The sequence below is a fragment of the Phascolarctos cinereus genome, unplaced genomic scaffold, assembly GCF_003287225.1.
Source record: "Phascolarctos cinereus isolate Bilbo 61053 unplaced genomic scaffold, phaCin_HiC Scaffold_5;HRSCAF=322, whole genome shotgun sequence".
In the NCBI taxonomy this organism is placed as follows: Eukaryota; Metazoa; Chordata; class Mammalia; order Diprotodontia; family Phascolarctidae; genus Phascolarctos; species Phascolarctos cinereus.
Genome location: NW_027555958.1, coordinates 295,544,672 through 295,569,862, shown reverse-complemented (window position 1 = coordinate 295,569,862; position 25,191 = coordinate 295,544,672). Strand labels below are relative to the sequence as shown.

Genomic DNA, 25,191 nt, shown 5'->3' with positions numbered 1-25,191 from the left:
AAGGACTAATCTCAGTTACACAAAATGAATGATGAAAATAACTCCCCTTCCCTTCCCCAATCCCAGTAAAAAGGTGTGGACTATAGTTGCAGAATGTTGTAAAAACTGTCAAATATAGTCAATGTGACTGTTTTCTTTAACAATTTCTTTGTTGCAAGGGAGAGATTCTGTGGTGGAAGAAGAGTGGGGAAGGACAGTGAGATGTTACAGTGATACAGAAAACAAAAAAGCAACAATATAACATTTTAAAAGAGTTGCTCCTTTTGCTCCCCCCTACACAAAAACTTCCAATCACTCCCCACAATCTATTGGATCAAGTACAAACTCTGTGTGATACCTCAACACTGACAATCTAGAACCCAGACATACCTTACCTTCAATTATGACCCAAAATGAATCTCCTCTTCCCTCCCAATCAAGACTCATCTCCTGATCCCTCATTCAGTATTTGAATATCCATAATTTTTATGTGTTTACTCCCTTCCCCAAAGCAAATCACAACCTCTCTCTGAGGCAGGAAATGATTTAAGGTGGTCATGGCCAAAGAATTCATTAGTCTGTGGTCAGACCAACGATGACCCTCTGAGATTATCAGCTCAACTGGTTCTTGAAACGTGTAGTTTAACAGGACCCAAACTCGAAGCCTCTAGAACCCAGCAGGCCTGCCAGAGCTTCAGTGCAGTATAGCTGCACTTCTGGGCCCCAGGGGCACCACCATGCCATGAGGGGGTATTAGAGGAAGACTCCTGTGAAGCATTTATCAAAACATCAAACTTTTTTTTTTTAGGCAATTGGGGTTAAGTGATTTGCCCAGGGTCACACAACTAGTTAAGTGTCAAGTGTTTGGTCTGAGGCCAGATTTGAACTCAGATCCTCCTGACTTCAGGGCCAGTGCTCTATCCACTGTACAACCTACCTGTCCCTAACATCAAACTTTTTTCAATCAACACCCATTCAGCAAAGCAGAATTTGCATCAAATCTTCTCTCCTCTACTCTAACCAGACAAAGTTTACCCAGATTACAAGGCCAGCACAAGACCCAACTGCTTGGTAATCAACCTCTCCTTCCTCTTCCTCATCAAGCACAGATGGTACTATGTGTTCCATTATTTCAACTCACAATATATTGTATTAAAATCTGTCTATATATCTTGCTCCCTGATGTAATCTAAGATGGTTCTTTTGTTTGTTAGTTGTGGGGGAGAGGGTTTGAGGTGGGGAAAAAAACCACTTCCCTGGTTACTTTCAGAAAAGTACCACTTCCCCGGTTTCTTCCAGAAAAGTACCACAATGACAGAACACATAACATCCCATAATACTTGAGTGAAAAAAATGTTCTTTGGTGAGAAAGAAGGATTAAGACAGGGTAGGTAAAAGCATCAAATTCCTTCCTTTCTTTCTGACTTTTTAAAGGACGTATCACGGTTGAAGAATGGTATCAATATCAAATTATTCCCCTGAGGCACTCGGGCCCTATTTTCCAGATCTGTCTCACCTTTCCTGACTACAACTTTACCATTCTAAACAGAAAAGTTGTAAATGATTACTTACCTCAGGCTAGACCTCTCTGGAAGCCTAATCCCTGTCTTTAGAAAAGTATGCACTGAACCATCACAGGAGGATCTACAATCCTTAGGAAGAAAGATCCCACAATCTATCTTGGCCACCCACTCCAATGTCAAATATACCCCTAGCAGAGGTATTTCCTAAGTTCAAACCTAAATTTCTCTTGAACAATTTTTACACATCCTCAATGAAAATGAAGAAAAACTAGTTGGTCCTTCCTCTCCTAAAAAAGGCTTAGGAAAAAAAGCTTCCTGCAATACCTCTAATTTTGGTCCTCTGAACTAAATTTTCCTCTTCCCCTTTTACTTTCTTTTACTGGATTTCCTGGCCCTCCCATAAACCTTTTTTATGTTTCTATTGTGGAATTCAAAATGGAGGCTCCAAGGTCTTAATAAATACCTCACAGCAATTACACTTGGAAGACTATTTCTTGGTTCTCATGAGACATATAAATACAACCCCTTGTTAAACAACTTAAGCGAAATACAGCTATATTTGTGTGTATATACACAGTAAACTTGTGAAATGCTCTCATATCACTTTCTCCTTATAATCAGACATTATATACTGAATATCCAGAAAGATTCTGGTTACTCTACCTTGTTAAATCACATTCCCTTCACTCCAATCCCCTCCCTAACCCATGGCACACGCAAACCCACTGAGACATAGCTGATGGTTAAAAAATTTGGGTTTTATTGTTTTTGCTAAACAATACTAAAAAAAATTATTTTTGAAGGCAGGGCTTGAATTATTTAGTTTTGATCCATTTATTAAAAAAAAAAAGAGGGGGAGGAGGGGAAGAGATCATGGCCAATTTTTTAAAAACTAAGTTTCACCCCCAGACTCTAGCCAGTTTGATGGACGCTATACACAATCCACTCTATGTCTGATGGAAGAATGACAGCACACTCTACCCAAAATCACTGCCCTGAAGCACATGATGAAGGGAATGATAGTTAATTCTCAGCAAGTTAACCATGGCCAGCCAAACTGATGGGCTAAATTCGAGAAACACTTAGGTTTTTAGACTATCTGCTGAGCACAAACTGTCATCAGCTAGTAAAAGGAAGGAAACAGGGAGTTTGGAGATTACTCAAGATTTGCCTGGACCAGAAGTGAGTCAGGAAGAGAGAAATCAAAGGGGCAGGGATAATTTAGGGTAAAATGAGACAGGAACAAGAAGCTTATTATTCCAGGTCACTTGGAAGAGAGAGCTTGTCATTCAAGCAGGAGAGATGAAATATGCCATGCAAGATAATCCTTGCAGAGGACAAGAGAATCAACAGTTGTATCTCCAGTCTACCAGGGAATGTTGGGATTTATTTCTAGTACCATGAAGTGGGGGTAAAGGGAGAGAACCCTAGAGTTTCAGGACACATGAGAAATTCCAGCTCAAAGAACCAGCCAGAATACATGCTTAAAAAGGTAAGATACTATGAGTCCTCCTTCCCTTGAACCCTGCATTCCATCTACAAACACCTGACTCTCCAAAGGCTGGCAAGAGATTCTGGGACTAGGCCAAGTTGGTTGCTTTGCTAAGGGGCTTTTTTTTGGGGGGGAGGGGAATGGAGGTGGGTTGGGCCATGATCTAATATAGAGACCTGCAAGAAGCAGAAAATATTTAGAGAACATTTTAATATATATTTTCATATATATATTTAAAGATAAGAAAAATAAAACTAATTCAAGCCATGCCCTGTGCAAAAAAAAATTAAAGTGAGGCACCTATCTGCTGTTCTGGCCTCAACACAAATATCACAGTCAGCTTGTTATTTTTATTTCAGAACGGAAGATGTCAAATTTCTCCCATTTGCTCAGAAGGCAAGTATAACCACTTATAAAAACTGAATGGCAGGGAACAGAATAGGAGAAGTCAAGGGTGAAAGGACAAAAAGGGAAGGTTACAGAGTATTTTCAAAAATAAAATTAACAAGATGACTGTTCCAGGAGAGAAAAAAAGAAAAAAAAAACATGGTAGACAAAACAAGTCTGTTAGTCAAGTAATGATTCAACTTTTAAATTATTCTCTCGTTCTTTTGTTGTTTTTTGTTCAAGTCTAAGGTTTGGAATTGTTAGCCCTTCATGAAAAAGAGCTAACGGGAAATAAAGGAATTCCCTCCCCTCCCCCGGCCTGCCTCCGATGAAGACGCCAATGTCGCCTCCCTCCTCTGTTGGATGTTGAAAGAGTCCCCCAAGTGTGCGGGGTGTGGGGACTCAGGATGACAGAGCGGCCTCCTTCTGTGTCTGCTGTGCTTGTGAACGCTGCATTACCTTTTGGCTTTCCACATCTCTAAAATGTTTCTCAACCTGCAAGAAACCAGCAATAAGGAAGGGGATGGAAAGAGGCAACACCTCCCACAGATTCAGCTTAAATACCATTGCTGCCCATACTGGACTGGTCAGCAACTGCTTAATCAGATGGGTTAATTCCTGCTCCCTTTAACCCAAAGGCGAGCAGGAAAGAAGGAAAAGCATTCAGTGCAATTCCAGTATGCAATTTCACAGAGAAGAACTTGAATTGATAAGCTACTGAAATTTGGGGAGATCATCCTCCAAATGGGAGATACATGCTCTCATTGCCACTATTACTACTGTGGATACTCAAGAGTTAGCAGTGTCTTGTATTTCTATCATGCTTTTTATATCCAACATTTCACCTGAATTCCTTCTAAGGAGGGGCAGTTCTTTACAAACAGCATAGCTACGGTCAAAAGTTGGGTAGACTTGTCCTAGGTCACATGACAAGCCACTAGCACAGCAGTGACTAAAACTTCATACTTCCAATCCAGGTCTTTTCAATATTCTGTACCCGCCCCCACACCAAAGTAACAGTGTCAATTCAGAACGCAAAACAACATGACTTAGAACAATGCTGACTGTTCAGTTCAATTTAACAGACATTTATTATGCAGGTGACTCTGTGCAAGGCTCTGTGTTAGGCACTGACAGATACAGGCTTATTTCCAGTAGATTCTAAATAGCACAGAAGATGACAGGTAAACAAACCATTAAAATACAGACTAGATGAGGTAATATGTAAATACAGAGGAGAGGTACAAAGTGCTATGAGAGAACTAAGGAAGAAAAGATTATTTCCATTGGACCATGGGACACAAGTAGTATTTGGAAGCGGATAAGGAGGACATATCCAGGGAACAGTAGCCCAATTTGAATCAAGTAAAAAGCATTTTAAAGAATACTAATAAGAGATGAGGCTAGAAAGTCTTGAATAGCAGGCTAAGCCGTTTGGATTTCACTCAACTGGCAATGGAAAGTCACTAAAATTTTTGAGAAAGTGATCAACTATATTAGGAAAATTACTCTGGCAACAGAATTCAGTTTGGATTAGAAGGTAGGGGAACGCCAATGCCATAACATATGGGACAGTTAATCTAATGTCAAGGAGAAACAACTAATACTGACCATTCCAGATAGAGAGGACAGAGCTAGCTACTTGCCTTAGTCCAAAAGGGCTAACAGCCTTGCTCAGTCAACAAGGATTTATTAAGCATTTACTATGTATCAGGCACTGTGCTAAACACTAGAAATACTGGGATATAAAGAAAGGTAAAAGATGGTCCCTGACCTGAAGGCAACAAGGGAGACAACATGCAAATAAATACCCATGACATATATACAGCACAAATGGAAGAAACCAGGAAAGGCCTCTTGCAGAGGATAGGATTTCAGCCAAGTCCTGGAGGCCAAGGAAGCCAGGAGGAAGAGGTAAAAGTTCCAGTCAAAAAGACAATTGTGTATGAGCAACAGCAAGTAGACTATTACATAGTCTGTACAGTTGGTTCTCCTATAACTCAACAAATGTGCTCCCCAAAAGCATTGTGCTATGAAAAACCGAGCAATAAAAACTACAGTGTTTATTGGGAAAATGGTTTTAGGGGCACAATGCTCAAAAATCTTTGTCAATGAGCCATAATAAAAGGACAGAAACCTAATAAAAGTGGGAGCACAGTTTTAGATATGTTATATGGTTAAGAAATCAAAAAAATACTACAATAAATAGTGGTGGCGCAAATGGCCTCCAGCTATCCTTAGCCTCCAGCTAAATGGCCCACTCCAAGATAGGCAAGGCAAAAATCTAAGTGGGGGAGAGGTGTGTGTGTGTGATATGACTGAGGCCATGGCAGAAGATTAGGGCATGGGGGGATTGAGGACCAGCCTTCCTCCACCCACAGTTCTTAGTGCACCACAAGATATACAATAAATGATACTTTACCTTGAAAAAGAGCTGATGCTTATTTGGGGAAACTAGGTATTGGAAGGGTCGAAACTTCTGAACTACTTCTGTGAAGTGGTGCAGTTTTCTTCATTCTTGCTATTTCTCACATATAAACAAACTCGAAATTTGAGTTATGCTCAAAATACTCCCTAATGTATCAGTCACTTTGGAGCAAATTCACATTTTCAAACAAGTAAGAATTGATTGTAACTGAATCCTAGAGTCAGTAGAGAGGAATAAGGTGTAAAAAAGACTGGAAAGGGAGGAAGTGGTCAGATGGATTTTATATTTGATCCTGGATGTAACAGGGAGACATTAGGGTTTATTGCAGGAGGAGCTATATGGACACACTTACTTTTTAGGAAAATCACTAAGTGGAGTATGGACTAGAGATCTGAAACAGGGAGACCAAACAAAGGGCTACTGCACTAGATCTGGCACGAGGTGAAGGAGACCCACAGAAGGGTGGTAGCTGCATGAGTGGACAGAAAGGAAAATATACAAGAGATGCTGTACAGGTCAAAACAGCAATGCTTGACAACAGATTACATGTATATGGATTGAGTGTACAAAGAGGCATCCAGGATGACACTGAGGTTGCAAGCCTGGGTGACTGACTTGTTTAGTTCCTCCCGCTTCTTTCAAGGCCTGCTCACAAACGCTTCCCTGACTTCCCCAGCTAGCCATAATCTCCTGTATCTGAATTCTGAACTCCTATAGCACTTCATTCACACCTCTAATTATACTCTCATGTCCTACATTACAATTAGGTATTCACGTCTGATCTTCCCTACAAATGATGAGCTTTGTAAAAACCATTAAGATAAGGATCTTCCTTCTGCATCTCCACACAGCAGCTAGCACAGAGCATTGCACACAGCAGCCACTAAACACTGAGTGAATAAATGAATGGATGAAGAGAGGTTTAATGGCAAATGATCTCATCCCAGATCCACACAACAGTGGATACCATAGAGCTAGTTAAGGAGATAAAGAATCCTCTTCAACACATAGGTTCTCACTGCACCCCTTAAGAGCTGCTAATCACCCCAGGTGTTTATAAAGAATCTGTGGCATGAAAGTAAAAGGCATAACAAGTTGGTCTTAAGCAGCAGGACATGCTAGAAAACATGCAAAAGAGCAGCTGATATTTTATAACATGATTCTGCCATGAAGTAGAAGGTGAATGCTGAGGGCTGCATCCCTAGTACTTACTATTTTTCGTACGTGGCTCAGTGCACTCCCTTCTTTGCCTTTACAGTTTTCCACTTGATAGGGAGGTGCAATAACAACTTCTTCCATTACTACAATGTTTTTTTCTTGCCATTTACAGTCCTTAATGCTGGGAGAGGGAGAAGAGAAAAGGTGAAATCCCACTTCATTGTCTCAAGTATACCTCATTCTCTACTCCCAAGGACAGCACCCTAAAGCAACAGGCCCAAGAGATGCCACAGTACCAGCTACAAACACGTAAACAAAGGGATGGCTATTGAATACTTGCTCATCACTATACATTAAGATTCCTTTTACAGGGAATACATACTTAAAATGAACAAAGGTAACACCAAACAAACAAAAGTGAGGCTCAGGGGAGCCACTCTACAGTCTGAGTGACATGAAGAGTGTTAGAAAACTGTGTGCCCCAGAGAGACTCACTTGCCTGATGGCTGTAGACTCAGAATTCCAAACCAAGCTCAGATTCAAACAAAAGCTAGACTTGAGTTGTTGGATCCAACTCAGCAGTCCAGGGAGTCCTGAAGGGAGACAATTCCTCCACAGCAAAAGAACTGTAACTCATACCTTGATAAACTCTAGCTAGTTTGGCCATGTGCCCTGTGACCTGGCCCCTCTTATGTGTCAAATGGCTGGACAATGCACCAGGGTTACATGAGAATCCTAACAGAGGCTCCTTCACATACCTGTAAATGCTCAGATTCTTAAAAGCTTGGCCTCATGACAACAGTGATGCCAGCTGCCATCTGTGAATTCAAGCCCTAGCATTTAAAAGGGGCAGGTGAAAAGAGCATGAAAGGAAAAGGCACGATATGTTTCATCTTTTCAACAGCCAAGGACCCACTAGAATGTCAAATGACTTGTGCTGTGGCAAAGGTCTTGGTGGAGCGGTAACTAGGGTATTCCCCTTGATGGAGCAATTATAACAAAATCTGTACTCCTCCACTCCATGTACTAATCACAAGACACAGTAATAACAGGGGGGAGGAGGTTTATTAAATATGATTTAACAAAAGAAAACCAAGAGCTTCTTTTATCCTTTATCCTTTTGGGGAAAGGGATCATAGAGACATAAAAGTAAAACTTAGATCCCCAAGATGCTGACTTGTGGGTCACAAGACCCTGTCTTCTAAAATCAGGATAATCTAAAAGACTGCAAACAGATGGCATGGCTAAGCATTTGACAATGATCACCTCTGGGAAAGAGGAAATAAATAGAGAAGACAACCAGTGTCCACCTGTAACTACTTACGTCTTATGAATGGTCTGGAAAAGCTGTTGTCCCTCCAGGGAGACACCAGCACTAATTGCATAGGCCTGGCTCAGCTTCTCCTCTTTCTCTGTTCGAGCTTTGCTGGCAAGCTGAGAGATAAAAAGAACAGAAAACTTAGGAAGACATTTAGATCAACTCTTCCCCTAGAAACAAGTAACATGCTAAAAAGTCATAACCAGACTAAAGAAGAGAGGCTAAGAAAGATTGGCTTAGGTCATCTACTTCCCCCAACAAAGAAAACCTAAGCAGGCAATCTTGCAAAGAAAAACAAAAAACCTTCATGCTTAAGCCAGAAATATTAGTTGCTTTTCAGTTTTGATCCTTAATAGTTGTGGTGTAACAATACAGTAACCTTCAGATGTAAAAATAGGGCCTGCGAAGTCCCCTTCTGGCCAGCTCCATTAACTTGTGTTCACATGAAGAGGCCTGAGTCCATGAAACCATTATCACCCACTTAAATTTATAAACACTGGTTTATAAGACAAAAATCCCTCAACAATAAAATAAATGGTTAGAATTCCACTATTTCTATACCCTGTCTGCCTTCTAGTGGAATAGAAACTAGAGAAAAAACGGCACACAGTAAAGATAATGACCTCTTGGGACAGCTGTATCTATATATGAATTACCGTATTTTCTATCCAAGGATAACTTTCCCTAAAAACCAAAAACATTCTTGGTTCCACCTCCATACTATCAGCCAGTGTAGTGCAAGTTCCAAAGGTGTAAAAACTCACTTTAATGTGTCAAAACAGATCTGGAAGGTCAGTTTACCAAGAAAAAGTATATTTTTTAAAAACAAAAAATTTTACATTATTTCTGATTTTGCATTACTCGCCTCACTACTCCTATTTATAAAGCACTTAACACAGTGCCTGGCACATATCAGGTACTTAATAAATGCTTTTTCCTTCCCATTAATATAGCTAAGCAATATTTAACTGCACTGATACTGGAAACAGTTGATATTGGTAAGCCTACCAGGCATACAAAGATTGTTCCTTCTCATCTCTAGAACATCAACTTCTTAAAGACAGGGAATCTGCATTGTGCACACAGTGTCTCAGAGATTAGAATCATCAAATATTACAAGGTACAACAGGGAATACAATTTCACTATTGCAGTCAGTCTTTCTTCCAAAGTACAACTCTGACACAATCACAGAAGAGTTAAAAAAAATTAACTAAGATACCTAATTCCTCACAGCAAAACAAAAATAGTGGTGGTAATATGCTAAAGCTGTTTGACATAGAGATGCCTGAAGAAAGCAAGTAACCCTCAGGTTTCAAGGAACTAAATACACTGCCTCACTGCCTCCAATCTGAGTTTCAAAGGCAATTTATTACAATCCAGAGCAAGGGAAAAAGTTCTGCCAAAAAGCTTTAAGCTACTCCTTGGCCTTGTCAATCTGGGTACATACATGACATTGCAAGTTGAAAGAAATAGATGGGGAAGAAAAAGAGGACAAATACTACAACAGTTCTCAGCCTTTTCACACAGTGCCTAAAACACCTGGCTAGTCAAAGACTTGGTAAGATTGTATCTATAGCTTTTCCAGTCCTTTTGTGCTATTTTTGACCCACTGGAAAGTAGATTCAAAGAAACAAGTAAACAAGACAGACATCACTCCACAGGCCTTAGCAAAAACAGCAGCAATAGAGGCTCATGGCCTCTGAAACCGTTTCTATGGAAGAGATGCTGGTGGAATATTTTAAGCAGCAGTAGTCAATGTAGTCTTCAGTCGCTAAGACAACCCTCTTCACAGAGGGGGAGATCCATTCTGCTGGACTTTCCAACCAGCCTCTTGGAACCAGAAGACTTCAGGAAGGGAAAGAATAAAGACTTCAGCGAGGGGAAGAATAGAAGGGCTGCAAAGCTTCAGAGTAGGGTTCCCTAATGAGACCCCAACACAGATAGAAGAAGGGGGGGTGGTGAGCAGGGGAAGAGGATGCTTCTGCAGATGTCTGCCACATTAGCAAGCAAAATCAAATCTCTCGTTTTCAACAGTCCAAACTTCCTTCAAAAATGTTTACTGCAGGAAAACAAAATCACCCAATATTGGACCAGATGAAAGCTGTTTCTGACAAGAATATGCTGACTATATAAAATTTGAGCGTTCAGACTCAAATGTATGTAGCTTGCAGAGACCAGTTAGCAGCTTCAAACCACTAGAACCCAGCCTGTTCAAAGACTCCATCCCAAGCAAGTTAAGAATGCTAGCAAAAAATGTCTAATAATAAACTTCTGTCAATTTAGTCTAAAGAAGAAAAGGCTGGGGGTAGACAGTCTTCAAATATAAGAAAGGATGTTTTGGGGGCGAGGGGAGTGGCGTAATGAGCTGCTTTTCTATTTCTACAAGGGAAAATGAGTTTCAGTCTCACAAGAGCTTTAGATTAGACATTAAGAATAGCATTCTGACAAACTAGGTGCATAGCCATATCATCAGAGACTTTTAAAGAAAAAAGCAAATATCTGTAAGAGTTTAAGCAAAGTCCTGTCTGGAAATGGAGACTAAATGATCTTTCTATCAGTTTCTAGCCCCAGGACTTGAATTTATCCTAAATACTGGAAGGTAATGGATTCCATGGAACAACCATTAGAAACCACCTCAATAAGGGCTAAGTATTTGGGCTTCTTTTTCTTTTCCTTTTCTCTATTCTCCTGCAGACTGCCCCACCCATCTTCAGTCTCTATCTTCTGCTGCCCACAAATACATTCAAAAAAACCTTCCAGAGACTTTATCATCATACCCTTACTCTATTGCCCTGTAACCTCTACTCCCTTTCAAATCCGAACTCCTAGAAAGAGTTGTCTATACTCACTGGCCTCACTTCCTCTATGACTCAGGTCTCAACCCTTTGCTTCTGATTCGAGTAACCAACTGAAAATGTGTACAGATGTCTGCCACATTAGCAGGCAGAATCAAACGTACTAATGTGCCATCTCCAAAAGCACTAATGATCTTTTTTGCCCAATATGATGGCTTTTTCTCAGTCCTTATTCTTCTTGACCTTTCTGCAGCATTTAATATTATTGACCACATTCTCCTTCTGCATACTCTTTCTTGGTTCTCTCCTACCTGTCTGATCATTCCTTCTCTGTGACATCAGCGGCTCCCATGTGTTTAATTATCATCTCTACGCAGATGACTCCCAGATCTATATATCCAGCCCTAGCCTCTCCCCGAGCTCTAATCTCATATCAAGTGGATATCCCGTGGGTGTCATTATCTTCCCTGCTATATTCACTCATCCTAATTTTCCTCTTTCTGGTGAGGGAAGCACCAACCCTCCAGTCAGCCAGACTCTCTACTTCAGTATTTTCTTGGACTCCTAACTCACCCTCACTTGACCTGTACATGTCTTACTGGTTGCAAACTCGTATCATTTCTACTTCTACAACATTTTTTACATTTACCCCCTTCTTCTCACAATGCCACTATCTATTTCAAGTCACCATCACTTCTTTTCTTCACTATTAAAATATTTCCTAATTGGTCTCCTTGCCACAAGTCTCTCCCTATTCCAATCTTTCCTCCCCCCCAAAAAATTACTAAAGTTATTTTCCTAAAACACAGGCAAGGCCATGTCACTCCTCTACTCAATAAACTCCAATGGGTTCCTATTGCCCCTAAGATCAAATGAAAACTCCTGTTTTACTTTTAAATCCTTCACAACCTGGCCCCAATCTACCTTTCTAGCATTCCTTCCCTACTTGCACTCTATAGTTCAGTAAAACTGGACTTCTTGCTGTTCCCCCATAATATAACACTATCTCTCTCATCTCTATGCCTGTAATGCACTTCTTCCTTACCTTCACCGTCACCTCTTAAAATCCCTAATTTCCTTCAAAACCACTCAGAGGCCACCTTCACTGACTCCATCCCAGCTGCTAGCGCTCTCCAACAAAAAATTACACATACACACATATATACACACACACTCTCTTTTGATAGAATGTAAACTCCTTGATGGCAGAGACTGTTTCATTTTTGTCTTTGAATCTATACACCAACATAATGCCCGGTACAAAGTATGTACTAATTAAATGCTTGTTGACTGATTATTTCTGGGGCTGCATGCTCATCACCAAAAAACTGCTTTGGCTTTCAAGACACATGCAATTATTCCAACTCTGACTTCTTTCAATTATAGGTATCAAACACTGGAAGAAACCTTGGAAAGATTCTACTCTTGCAGACTATCTACTCTGGCCTCATTTTATTTATTTTTTATTTTTTTTATTTTTGGCTAGGCTATGGGGTTAAGTGACTTGCCCAGAGTCACACAGCTAGTAAGTGTTATGTGTCTGAGGCCAGATTTGAACTCAGGCCCTTCTGAATCCAGGGCTGGTGCTCTACCCACTGCGATACCTAGCTGCCCCTCTGGCCTCATTTTATAAAAGAAACTGAGCTACCACCATTCCACATCAATCCCTTAAAGTATCCACCACTCAAATAATAGTTAAAATGAGAAGAGGTTTTCTTTTAGTTTGCTGCCGAAATCAGTAGTCTTTCTGATCACCAGCTAAAATACTATAGGAAACAGGAGGTTCAGATTAGTTGTCAATTCAGAAACCTCCAACAGCCTATTTTGATGGAAATCTTTGATGGAAATTTTGATAGTCTATTTTGATGGAAATCTGAAAAACATAACTTGCTATACCAGCAACCTCTTTTTTATAAAACTTTCAAGAAAGCTACTAAACTTGTCTCCCTTCTCCAAGATAACTAAGAGGAATTATCAGTAATACTGGTATGGTAGAATAAATTTCTACTATTTAGAGTTCACTACCAATGATCAAGGGACAAGGAAAATCTCCATATAGAAAAAAATAACATTGGTTCCCAAGAATGAGACTGTTGTAGAGTTCAAATCCGGCCTCAGACACTTGACACTTACTAGCTGTGTGACCTTGGGCAAGTCACTTAACCTCGACTGCCTCAACCAAGGGGAAAAAAAAAGAGATAGACTGTTGTAAACATTATACAGGTATACCTTTTATGTAGTGAGTTCTTGAAAAATTGTACCATAAGAAACGACAAAAGGTAGAGATACAAAAAAACCCATGAAGACCTGTGTGAACTGATAAAGAGCAAGAAAAATGTATTCAATGACTACAGTAAGATAAATGAAAACAACTTTGAAAGACTTAACAACTCTCATCAATGCAATGACCAACTGGGACTAATGACGCTTCCCACCTCCTGGCAGAGAGGTGACGGATTGAAGACGCAGAATGAAGCATATGTTATCAGAAATAGCCAATATATTAATTTGTTTTTAGGACTATACTTGTTTGTCAGAAGTGATGGCTTTTATGAGGACAGGGAGGAGTGACAGTAATGGAAAAAAAAAGATGATGAAACTTAAAACTACAAAGAGGAGAGCAGACAGTTCAGAAGAGGACAAAGATAAGCAGGAGAATGTCAGTAAAATTACATCAAATTTAATATAACATATACTTTTCAAAACCAAGTGGTAAGCAATAGACTCATAGTTTTGGGGCAGCTAGGTGACGCAGCAGATAGAGCTCCGGCTTTGGAGGACCTGAGTTCCAAATCTGGCCTCAGAGACTTGACACTTACTAGCTGTGTGATCCTGGGCAAGTCACTTAACCTACTGCCTCACCAAAAAAAAGAAAAAAAAATTTTTTTTGATTCATAGTTCCACATAGAATCTTCTTTCTGTTGGTTTTTTTTAAATATGTAAATATTCATGTGTGTTGATATCTGTTAAGGTCATAAACAAAAACAGTATTAAAAATAAATTGTGCCTAAGCTGCTTCTGTAAACAAATCCTATTATAAAGCAAATAACCACTGCCTAATTTTTGTGTTTATAAATAAGGATTTTTATAGGTTGAACTACACCTATATGATTCCCTCAGTTCACTAGCTTAACTTCGAGATAGTGGCAAGCTGCTTAGAAGGAGGGAAAAACTTGCCCTTAGAAAAGAAGTTATATATGATTTAGGTTACAACTGGGTAGGGCAAAGCCTCACACGGACTAGACCACAGGCTCATAGATATAAAGCTAGAAGAGACCTTGGGAGAATTAGCCTGTCTACCACCTTCAGATTATAGGTGAGGAAACAGAGGCTCAAACAGGTTTAAGTGACTTGCCAAAGGTCATACAGTGTCAAAGCTGGAATTTGAATCCAAATCATGGGATTATAGATCTAAAGCTGGAAAAGACCTGGGAGGCCATCCAATACAGCCTCCTCATTTTACAACTGAGGAAACTGACTCCAGATCCACAGCACCTTCTAGAACACTATCTGTATCAGGATTTTATGACCAATATTTGGCATGTTTTTCAATGCCAATCTTCTGGCTTATGTCAATTCCTAAATAGTAACCACATAAAATGTACCGGCAACTTCAGAGAATGAGCACCATGGGCCCAGCAATCTGAGAAATGTAAAATAAAACGTTTATTATTGATTCATAGCTTAATTGCTGTTACTCCCTAAACACCTGGAGATTAGTTTAACCTGAAGCTTCCTTTCATTTTGCAGGAGTCCCTAAGAAACCATTTAAAAATCTTCCTTTTCTGCTAACCAGCCTTTCTTTTAGTAGCAAAGAAAGGACAGGAACTTGATACCAACGCATTCTAATATTAAAGATTCTTAGCCACACTTGCAGCCCTATAAAACTAGTAGATCTCTTGTTCCATTCAGTAACTGAAACAACAAAATACATCCCACTAGCAAGTTGTTTTGAAAGATCGTCATTAACTGATGACTAAATTATTTCAGCAGTCCCAGAAGCAATGGGAAGGCAAATAGCATGGAAAAATGGAAAGGTACCTGGGTTTGGAGGCAAAGGACCATGGTTCAAACCCAGGTCCTGACTCTTGTTGCCTTTATTGACTTGGCTAAGTCGCTTAATCTCTCTGGGTTTGTTCTAAAATGAACAGGTTGAAGCGGCTGGTTTCTAAGGTCACCCCAGGTCCAGACCTACAATCCCATTATACTTCAAGGAAACCAGAGGCCTCCCAGCTCAAGAGAAGAGGGGCCATCCAAAAGGAAACATGTTGAGTGATTTACACACCCACAGAAGTCAATCACCTCCTTCATCAGTATGTTCTGGGCCTTGTAACCAGCTGTCCTCAGATATAGGCACTAGGAGTTAATACAACTTTCTAAGAGCTGCTGTAACTCAGAGAAAAAAAAACTTAGGGTGACTAAAGGAAGTGGCAGGACAGGGTTCACCTCAATTTCTAAATATGACCTGCTGTTTCAATTCCAGGAAGAATACCAACTGTCCCTTGCTCCAAATTTACAACATGGAGGATCTCAAGGGACTCTTTCCATAGATATAAAAATCTCACAACCTTTTCAGACATCAAACTGTCATAAACAGCGTGGAACTGTAACTACTTGACACAGCTCTATTCTAACTTCTTTCTACAAAATTCCTTTGTAAGTATCACAAAAGTGTCAACTCTTCAATGCCACTTTCAGTCATCTTTCTGCATGCTCTTTTGCATTTCTACCAACCTTATAAACTGACAGGGTACTTCCTTTTAAAGAAGTTTTTAATAATGCAACCTGTCTGATCAGAAAGATAGCCCTGTCCTCACTAAAAATCTACTAGCAATTTTGTAAAAAAAAGAAAATTGCCATTAGCTATGTTAGCATTTAGGGTTCTCTTCCTCTTTCCATGCCTCAGCTTCATCCATAAAGAATGCACAGGAATACTGCAGGAATAATAGATAATATTAACTACTGAGGGTAAAGGTGTTCATTTGACTAAGTTACTTCCTAATGATACCAGACTGGAGAAGGCTACATTTTGATAGTTTTAGTCAGAATATGGTATGAGTTTCCATTTGTATCAAAAATCTGTGTTGAACTACAGTCATTTAAGGGTTGTAAAGTTCTTGAAATCTCATTTGGACCTAAATACAACCCTGTGAGCTAAGTGTTACTGCCATCTCTGTTTTACAGAAGGAACAGACTCAGTGACATGCCCAGGGTCTCAGAACATGTGTCTGATTTGGAAGCTGAATCCAGGTCTTATGGTATCTAAGTCCAGCTCAATATACACTGAGCCATACTACCTCTCAGCAGACTAGTGTCTTAAAAAGAAAATTTTCTAATCTCTGAAAGCTATATCCCATGAAACATCAAACACATGAGGTGTTCTGGCTGTGCAGCCTACTGCCTAAAGGGCAATATAATGCAACTGCAAAAAGCTCTTTTATCATGCTTTTTATAAAATAAATGGTCCCTATACTCTAGGAGCTTACATTCTACTGGAGAGAGCAGAGGAGAGATGTAAACAGTAAAGAAATACAGGTATACATGATCATTTGAAGCAAGAACAAGTCCAATTGCTACGGAAGTGGCACATGAGCTTAACCTGAAAAAAAAAACTAGAGACTCTAAGATGCAGAGATAAGGACAGAGTAAATTCCAGGAATGGGAGACAGCCTGTGTACAGGTATAGAGAGGAGAGAGACAAGAATCAATTAATAAGCATTATTAAGTACCTACTATGTGCCAGGCCCTAAAACAAATTAAACCATCCTTGCCCTCAGGGACTATTAGGCAACAATAATATGCACCCATACAAGTGCATACAATTTTTTTTTTACCAGACCTGTAACAAGTGGAGGTAAAAACTTTCCTGTACCAGTGTAGATCAGAACCTTCTGTATAATTTAGCCTTAAAGAGTTGCCTGGAACACTGAGAGATTAAGTGATCAGCCTAGTCCCTCAGCCAGGATGTGTCAGAAAACCCAGATCTTCCTAACACTGAGGCCAGGCTGGCCTCATACAGGGTAGTTTCAGGGAAAGGGACTAGGATCTGAAGAGATCAGGAAAGGCTTCATGAGCACCAAAGTAGGGTTTTAACTAAGCCTTCAATGAAGGTAACTAGCAATTCTAAGTGGAAATAAGAAGAATGCATTCCAGGCATGGGAGACAAACAGCCTGTGAAAAAGCATGCAGATAGGAGACAGAATACAGAGTTTTGGGGCCATTTTGGCTAATATGTAAAATCTGAAAAGAGGAATAATATGCAATAAGGCTGAAAAGTTGCCTGCAATTGAGATCTACATTTTCAGACGTGGTAAGCATGTTGATAGTTTTTGCTTGACTAGCCTTCTTATGGGAAAGGGGGTGGGAGGGAGAAGCAATGTTGAGTTAGTGAGCAGTAAGAGATGCCCCCCCCCCAAATCAATAAAATATTAAAATACACTAACCAAAAGTTCAGAAGAAACACAAACAGGGAAATTTTGTATTTACTGTGTAATTTAATATATGCTTTTAAAAAACCAAACTGTTAACAGCTTAGCACTCTTTTTTTGTTCTTTGTATACAGAAACATTTGTTGATTAATTTCACAATCCTCATCAATATACAAAAAAAAACTGCACCCAGGTTATAAAAGACTTTCAATGCCAAATTAAGGCATCTTTTTTATCCTGGAGGTAATGTGGAGACAATGAAAGTTTGTAAGAAAGGGAATTATATAATCAGATTCATGCTTTTATAGTAAGATTACTTTGGTAGCTGTGTAGATGATGGTGTGGAGGACAGATCTGAGAGGAAAGAGAATGGAAAACAGGAGTTTGATCAGGAGGCTGTTGCCATACATTATACAGGACAGAGGGGAGAAGGACCTGAACTAGGGTGATGGCCATTTAAGTGGAAACCTAGGAGTCAGGAAATCCGGCTTGAGGACTAGCTCCATCACTAATCAGGATACTTTAAACAAGTCATTTAACTTCCCTAGGCCTTGTTTCTCCATCTATAAAAGAGGATCTCACTCACCTCTTCTTAGCCTCCCAGGAATGCTATGAAGAGAATACGCAAACATGAGTGCTTTGGGCATGAAAGATGCTTTAAAATTCCAGGGCACACAATCATTACCTCCCCCACTAAAAACCAATCTTCAGTCTTCCTATATAAGTACAGCTAAACACTATCATATTTCCATAATGAAATAAACAACCAAATCCAAGATACAATCAGCCACACCACAAACATTTTATAAACAAAGTTGCTTTTTCACATAGCTTAAAAGAAAAACCATATGTTATAATTAGCTTTAAAAGCTTTGATTAGTGGTTAAAACACAACTGTGCTGTCAAATAAAAAGCTTTTGTACCTGATGTTGATAATATCTCATCTCTCTGCTTGAATTTATGAACCTGTTGTATGCAAGGGTCATTTCTTATTTCATCTACCATTGAAATCAAGCATTGCTCTGAAATCAATCATGTGAACCTGCAAGAGTGAAAACTAGACTGGCAACAAAGTTGAAATTCGACTGTAATTCAACAAGCTGATGCTAAATCACACAAAAAAAGGACAAAGGGTGGCTTGGGGCAATTGAGGGGAATACACAAATGATTCACACCCAACTTTTAGCCAAAATACTCTTCTTCCCTACCAATTTTAGCACTTAAAGAGAAACTAAGTAATCTTAGTATCTTCCAAAGATAGTTAAAAAAAAGCATGGAAATTATCAAGTTATGAGGAGACAGTAGGGAAGCCCATTAATCACGAAAGAGGTGATTTACATCCATAATGAAGCACATAGTTTAAAACCTCAAGAGGTGCTGGCTATGTGTAGGGCTCTGAAGACATGCCCAGTCAATCTGCTTAGAGTCAGGGAGAACAATAGTATCTCTGAATTATGGAGATGGATCAACTAACTATAACATTTAATTCCCACAACTTTGGATAACTAAAAGGAAAAAAGGGAAAAGGAAGTGCCACGTGGACAGATGGCTATAGTTTCTGCCAACCTAATCAGACCTTTTCTCTCCCCTTTAAAACAGACAGAACCTTAAAGATCATCTAGTTCAAAAACACCAAGTGATTACACAATGAATGACCTGTGGCAGATCAGTGACTAAAACCCAAGTCTTCTGGCTTCCAGCCCAGTATACTATCCACCACAGCACACAGTAACTTTTATTTTAATTCTTAATCCCAGATTCTCCAGGCCAGAAACAAGTTCTTTCACTATACAAGTCTTTATCTTGGCCAGACTTGGGGACAGCCCAAGACTAAAATTTTACTACACCACATTTTTTCATCCACCTGGCCCTTATCCCATGGAGAATAATAAAGAGGTTAAAACTTACATCTTTTATATGTGCTGTAACATTCTGAGTTATGCTTCTAGCAATGGAGATGGAAAGATGAGACAATCCAGAATAGTGGGAAAGTGCTGGACTTGGAGTAAAAGGACCTGGATTTAAATGTTTGACCTTGGGCAAGCCCTTTACCATCCAGAGTCTCAATTTCCTCATCTACAAAATGAGGAGATTGAACTAAATGGTACCTAAGGTTCCTTCGAGCTCTAAATATATGATCTAACAATTTTATAACCAGGCTCCTAGGGTGACCAATAATATCCATCTGTGACAGACACCTGCCAATCTCTTAAAGGCCAAAGTTTTTTCCCACTGAATAAGTGTTTCTCCACATAGAAGGTAAACTTTCAATTATCTATTGAGCTAATGGACCAATATACCAATAATGGACCAGCGTACAGGCCAGGCTGATTCCTATAATAGAATAACTGAAATTTTTACAAAGCATTTTACAGACTATCTCATTAGACACCTATAATAAGATACTCAGTATTATTCTGTACTCAGGTATTATTATTCCAATATTACAGATAAGGTAAAACTGAAGCTTAGAGAGATTAAATGACTTGCCCAAGGTAACACAATTAGTAGATATAAAAGATATGATTTGAAATCAAGTCTTCCTTCACTCCCTCCTTCTTGGCCTCCCCAAAGACTATGCAATATTCCTCAAAGTGTGGTCTAGGGAACCCTAGGGGCCCCCAAAACCCTTTCAGGAAGTCTTGTGAGGTCAAAACTATTTTCATAATAATACTAAAACATTTTAACCTTTAATGCAAATAAATATCAATATAACTTACATAAAACCTCTTTGAGATGGTCTTGAATCCTATTTAACAACACAAAAGGTTCCCAAGACCCAAAAGTTTGAGAACACTGCCTAGAGGGACTCCTTCCCTGCTCCTCCCCCAGGGACCCTACTCCTGACTGGCAAGGTCTTTCCATAACCATTATTTCAGGAGAGCCCCAGACACCATGCCTCACTTCATCCTGTCTTTGCCAGTCACCTCCTCCACATTATTACCTATCGCCTAGCTGTCTTTCAGATGCATATACTCTTCCCCTCTTTCTTTCCAACTCTTTGCCCCCCATCCCACCCTACACTGGCCCCCTTCCTCACCCCCCCCATCAATTTTCAGTTTGGGAACCACAACCGTTATCAAATCAATTCTGCCAGTAATCCTGAATAAAGTGTGTCTATCTACTCCCCTATGGCACCACTCACCGTTCCTTACAACTTTTTGTACCAAAATTTCTCTCTCTAGCTATCACTTCCCTATGTGTTGTCTCCATCACTAAAATGTAAGCTTTTATAAAGCAATATCTGTCTTTGCCTTTGTATTTATATCCCCTGTATTAGCTCACAGTAACTACTTAATATCTCATTCCTGATTCCAAATCAGCCATCTTATCCACTAATTCTCTAGTAAGAAGATGGATTTAATCCAAACTAATTTTTACTTGTCTGGCAAAAAACGTCTTATCATAAATATCACTCAGAATAGGAACTCCTCTTCCTCCCCACCCTCCCCCAAATGCACACATACTAGAGTACATGGTAATGGTGCCATTTTCAGAACACACACTGACAGTCCCTGGGGATGGGTGGCCAAAACAGGTTGGGATGCTCATATGCCTCATATTGGCTTCGCCAAAATAGAGCTTAATAAGCATACACCACCCATCAAAATCTAATAGCTAGAAAAAGTTCAATCATTAGGAACACTCAAATCAATAAACACCAAAAAAATGGACTGAGATTATTTTAAATCTCCCATCTGCTAAATTTCGAAAGTGGTAATCCTCAGACAATAACTAAAGCCAACTGCTTTTCTAAGTGTGATCAAATATCAGAATCAGAGATGGACAAAAAAATCATTAGCTCTTTTCAAAAACAAAGTTTTTACGTTCCCTTCCAACTCCAGATGCCATCTTTCATTTATTAAGAGATGGACAACTCCATTCTTTGCACTGCCTCCTCACCTGAGTGGACACATGCAATGAAATGACCAAAGGGAACTAAGAGGACAGAATCAAGTCAACTGCATGTTGGCAATACCATTAAAACATATGACAGGGAAGAATGAAACCCTCTAATTATTTTTTGATTATCTATATTTTGGTCGTCTCCCCACAAATAATCCAAATTTAATTTTACACATCCCTTTCCATTCTTCGAGAGGTGTTCTCTCTCTAACTCAGAAAACTGGTTTACAATCATGTCCCAAAGGCATAGAGTACACTTATCAAAACAGATGAAAACATTCAAGCAATCTTTATCATTGTACCTTTCCAGGCTTATTACACATTACTCTCTTCCACATGACTTTAGATTTGTCCAAACTGGGCTTCTTGGTATTCCTCACACATAACGTTGTACCTCCTTTCCTGTCTTTGCAAAGACTGTCCTCCATTCCTGGAAGGCACTTTCTTCTCAGTTCCACCTTTTAGAATCTCCAGCTTCTTTCAAAGCTCAGTTCACATTCCTTCATGTAACTTTTTTTTATGCCCCCAGTTGCTAGTGCCTCTCCCCTCACATTAGTTTCTATTTACTTTGTATATTCTTATCTACATACATGTTGCTTTTCTAATAGACCTGAAGCTCTGTGACTGTTTCATTTATGTCTGTATCCTCAGAGCCTGGCACAGAGGTGGTTAAGTAAGATTTTTTGACTGATTCTTATCTCTACCAGGTGTTGGGGGCCACATCTGTTCTTTTTAAAAATAGGAGTTTAAGGGGCAGCAAGGTGGCACACTGCAAAGAGCACTGGCCCTGGAGTCAGGAGGACCTGAGTTAAAATCCAGCCTCAGATACTTACTAGCTAGCTGTGAGACCCTGGTAAGTCACTTAACCCCCATTGCCTCTAAAAATAAAATTAAAATAAAAGCAAGAGTTTAGTATCTAATACCTAGTAAATACTCATTAATATATCAATGTATCAATAACATGGTCCTGGAATTTAAAAGTTTATTTTAGTAACCAATAACATTGTGATGATATTGCCAATACCATCATGATGAAGTCTGACAATTCACCACATAATATCTGGTTAGTATGAGACCCAGGATAGCATGGGTAATAACATTTAAGGAAAAAGCCTCTCTTACCTAAGATTTGAAAAAGTGCTGGTATCAATATTTCCTGGTTTCCCTATGAGGTATTAATTGGTAATACACATTAGCTCAGGGCAATATATTGAACAGTCCTGCACTTGATACCTTTTGTAGCACTGTTTTATTTACCCTACTTGACTATAACTTCTCCCTGCCATGGAAAAAGGGCTTGTAATGTTATCTACCAAATAGCACCTAGCCCCATGCCTTGAACATAAAATGTCTTTTTCTCCATTTCCTGATGGTCAAGAATAAACAAAGATCTTGTTTAGGACAACAAAGGGTTTAATTAGGCAAAATAGTTACAATGCCAGCAAGATCAGACAAAAATGTGACTGTTATCTTCCTTCCCCTGGCAGAAAGGCTGAAGAATATTATCAATATACTATTTACCACCCATCTTTCTTCTGGGCACCTTAAAGCATTAAAGCATTAAAACATTACCTTGTACACCCTCCTGTTCTGTCTACCCACTGAAGAGGACCCTAAGTTCACTAACCACAAATAAAATTATGGTAACTTCATTACTGCTCTAGACGCTTGGAAACCCCAGCTGTTGCACAAAGGAATCCTTCCCCTCCTCTCAATCCTAATTCAAATAAGGTAAAAAAACCATAGTATCTTAAAAGGTACTTCCTAGCTGGCTTCTGAGGGAGGGGAAAGTTAAAATAGCTTCCTGCACATGGCAATGTGAGGAACTAATAAATAAATCCCAGAAACCGTTCAACCTCCTTTTAGCCATGAGTTTCAGCTACTAGAGATGCATGGGTTTTTGTGGGTTATTCATCTCCTCACTCTGCGGAAGAGGAGGTAAAATGTAAAGTCTAAAACATGATTAGCAGAACCTACAGGGACACCAACAATATGCAAACCTGCATGATAACTGGCCCCTAAATAACAGCTATTTTAGTGCAAATAACTTTGAGGAAAGGAACCTCCCCTGACAGCACACATTTACCATTGTCTATTCGAAATAAATTTGAAAACATAGTTCTCTCAATACTACGACACTCCTCTAATACACACTACAGGAAGTGTTGAGAATGTCTCTTCAAACCTCCTAAAAAGACCATGCAAATCATAAGGTAACCTCTCTAATAAAACGTTCATAATCAGAACTATCTTATTTGGGTTGTCAAATTTCATGAACTATACAAGTAGAAAAAATATAGCCTAGGGCCATCTTAACTGTAACTTCAGCAGGAGGTGCTGGGCCCCAAACAGTGGGGCACCCAAAGACTAGCTAGATGAAACACTTCATGCAACTGATGATATGAAGCTGTAGCCCTGGAACTAGAACTTCAGATCCCTTTAATCTGCAAACCCTTATAGCATTTTGGTGGGACAAGGGTTTCAAATCCAAGTAACGTCAGGGAAACTATCCTTCAATCATGGAACAGTGTTTCAAGAGCCAGAGAGATTCCTTGCTCTCTTAACTGTTGATGGAGTTTCCCCACATTCCTTGGAGATAGAGGAAGATACACCTTACTACAGCTGAGTATTAATAATCCAACTGACTTGGAAAAAATGTAAACATTCCTTAGAAGGAAAAGTGTTAACTGGACATTTCCTACACCTGTTAATTAAATTAGCTTTGGTCATGGAATTAATTCCCTCCTCACTTTTGCCTCATAAAGGAATCCTTTTCCTTCAAGAAACAGCTTAAGCACCACCTTTTACATGAAGACTTTCCTGATCCCTGCAATGGCTAATGCCCTCCCTCTTACAATGCCTTTTATCTAACTACTCAGTATTTACTTCTACTCATTCTCTGTATACTTATACTCGTCCTTCTTTTCTCATGCTCCTGATGAGTAGGAATTGTTTCATTCTTGGTATTCTGATGCCCAGAAACTAGCACAGCATCCAGCACACAGTAGGTATTTAATACATGCTTGCTGATTGATTTGGCCAACTAATGGATCAAACAAAAAATTTAGCAGCATTAAGAAGTTATATTCATACAGGATTTTAAAGTGGTTTGAAATATATTATCAATTATGATAAAGTAAATTACACAGTGAGGCAGCCAGGTGGCACAGTAGATCATGTTGTACTATAGCATCAGGAAGACCTGAGCTCAAATCCTTACTCAGATACATGTGCTCTCTCAGCCTCAGTTTCCTCATCTGTAAAACTGGAATAATAGTACCTACCTCACAGGGCTGTTCTAAGAATCAAATGAAAAGGGGCAGCTAGGTGGCACGGTGGATAGAGCTCTGGCCCTGGAGTCAAGAGGACCTCAGTTCACATCTAGTCTCAGACCAGACACTTGACACTTGCTAGCTGTGTGACCCTGGGTAAGTCACTTACCCCCAATTGCCTCTCAAAAACAAATCATGAGTTACCATATGTAAATCAAAGCTTTCAAACCTGAAAGCATTATATAAATACTAGCTATTATTGTATTACCAAGGATAAGATCAACCAACCATTTATTAAGCTGTGTGCCAGGCACTGTGCTAGGCATTGGAGATACCAAAACAAAATTAAACGGTCCCTGTCCTTATGGAACTTGTGTTCTATAGGTGGAACTAGCATGTATAAATCTAAGTACATACAAAATAAACACAAAGTAATCAAGGGAAAGATACTAGCCAGCTGGATGGACGGGCTCAAGAAAGGCACCTCAGGTATAGTGTGGTGTG

The 25,191-nt window shown here is 39.5% G+C and overlaps 1 protein-coding gene across 1 annotated transcript in view; it reads right to left on the bottom strand.

Moving 5' to 3' along the window:
• Positions 1-2,239: 2,239 nt before the first annotated feature.
• Positions 2,240-25,191, bottom strand: part of LSM12 (LSM12 homolog) — a 29,152-nt gene continuing 6,200 nt past the window's right edge. Inside the window, exons 3-5 of the mRNA XM_020997439.2 lie at positions 8,292-8,401; positions 7,022-7,148; positions 2,240-3,876 (exon numbers count right to left, since the gene is read on the bottom strand). Of these exons, the coding sequence (XP_020853098.1) occupies positions 3,784-3,876; positions 7,022-7,148; positions 8,292-8,401 (330 nt within the window). The 3' untranslated portion in view covers positions 2,240-3,783. The remainder of the gene's footprint in view (positions 3,877-7,021; positions 7,149-8,291; positions 8,402-25,191) is intronic.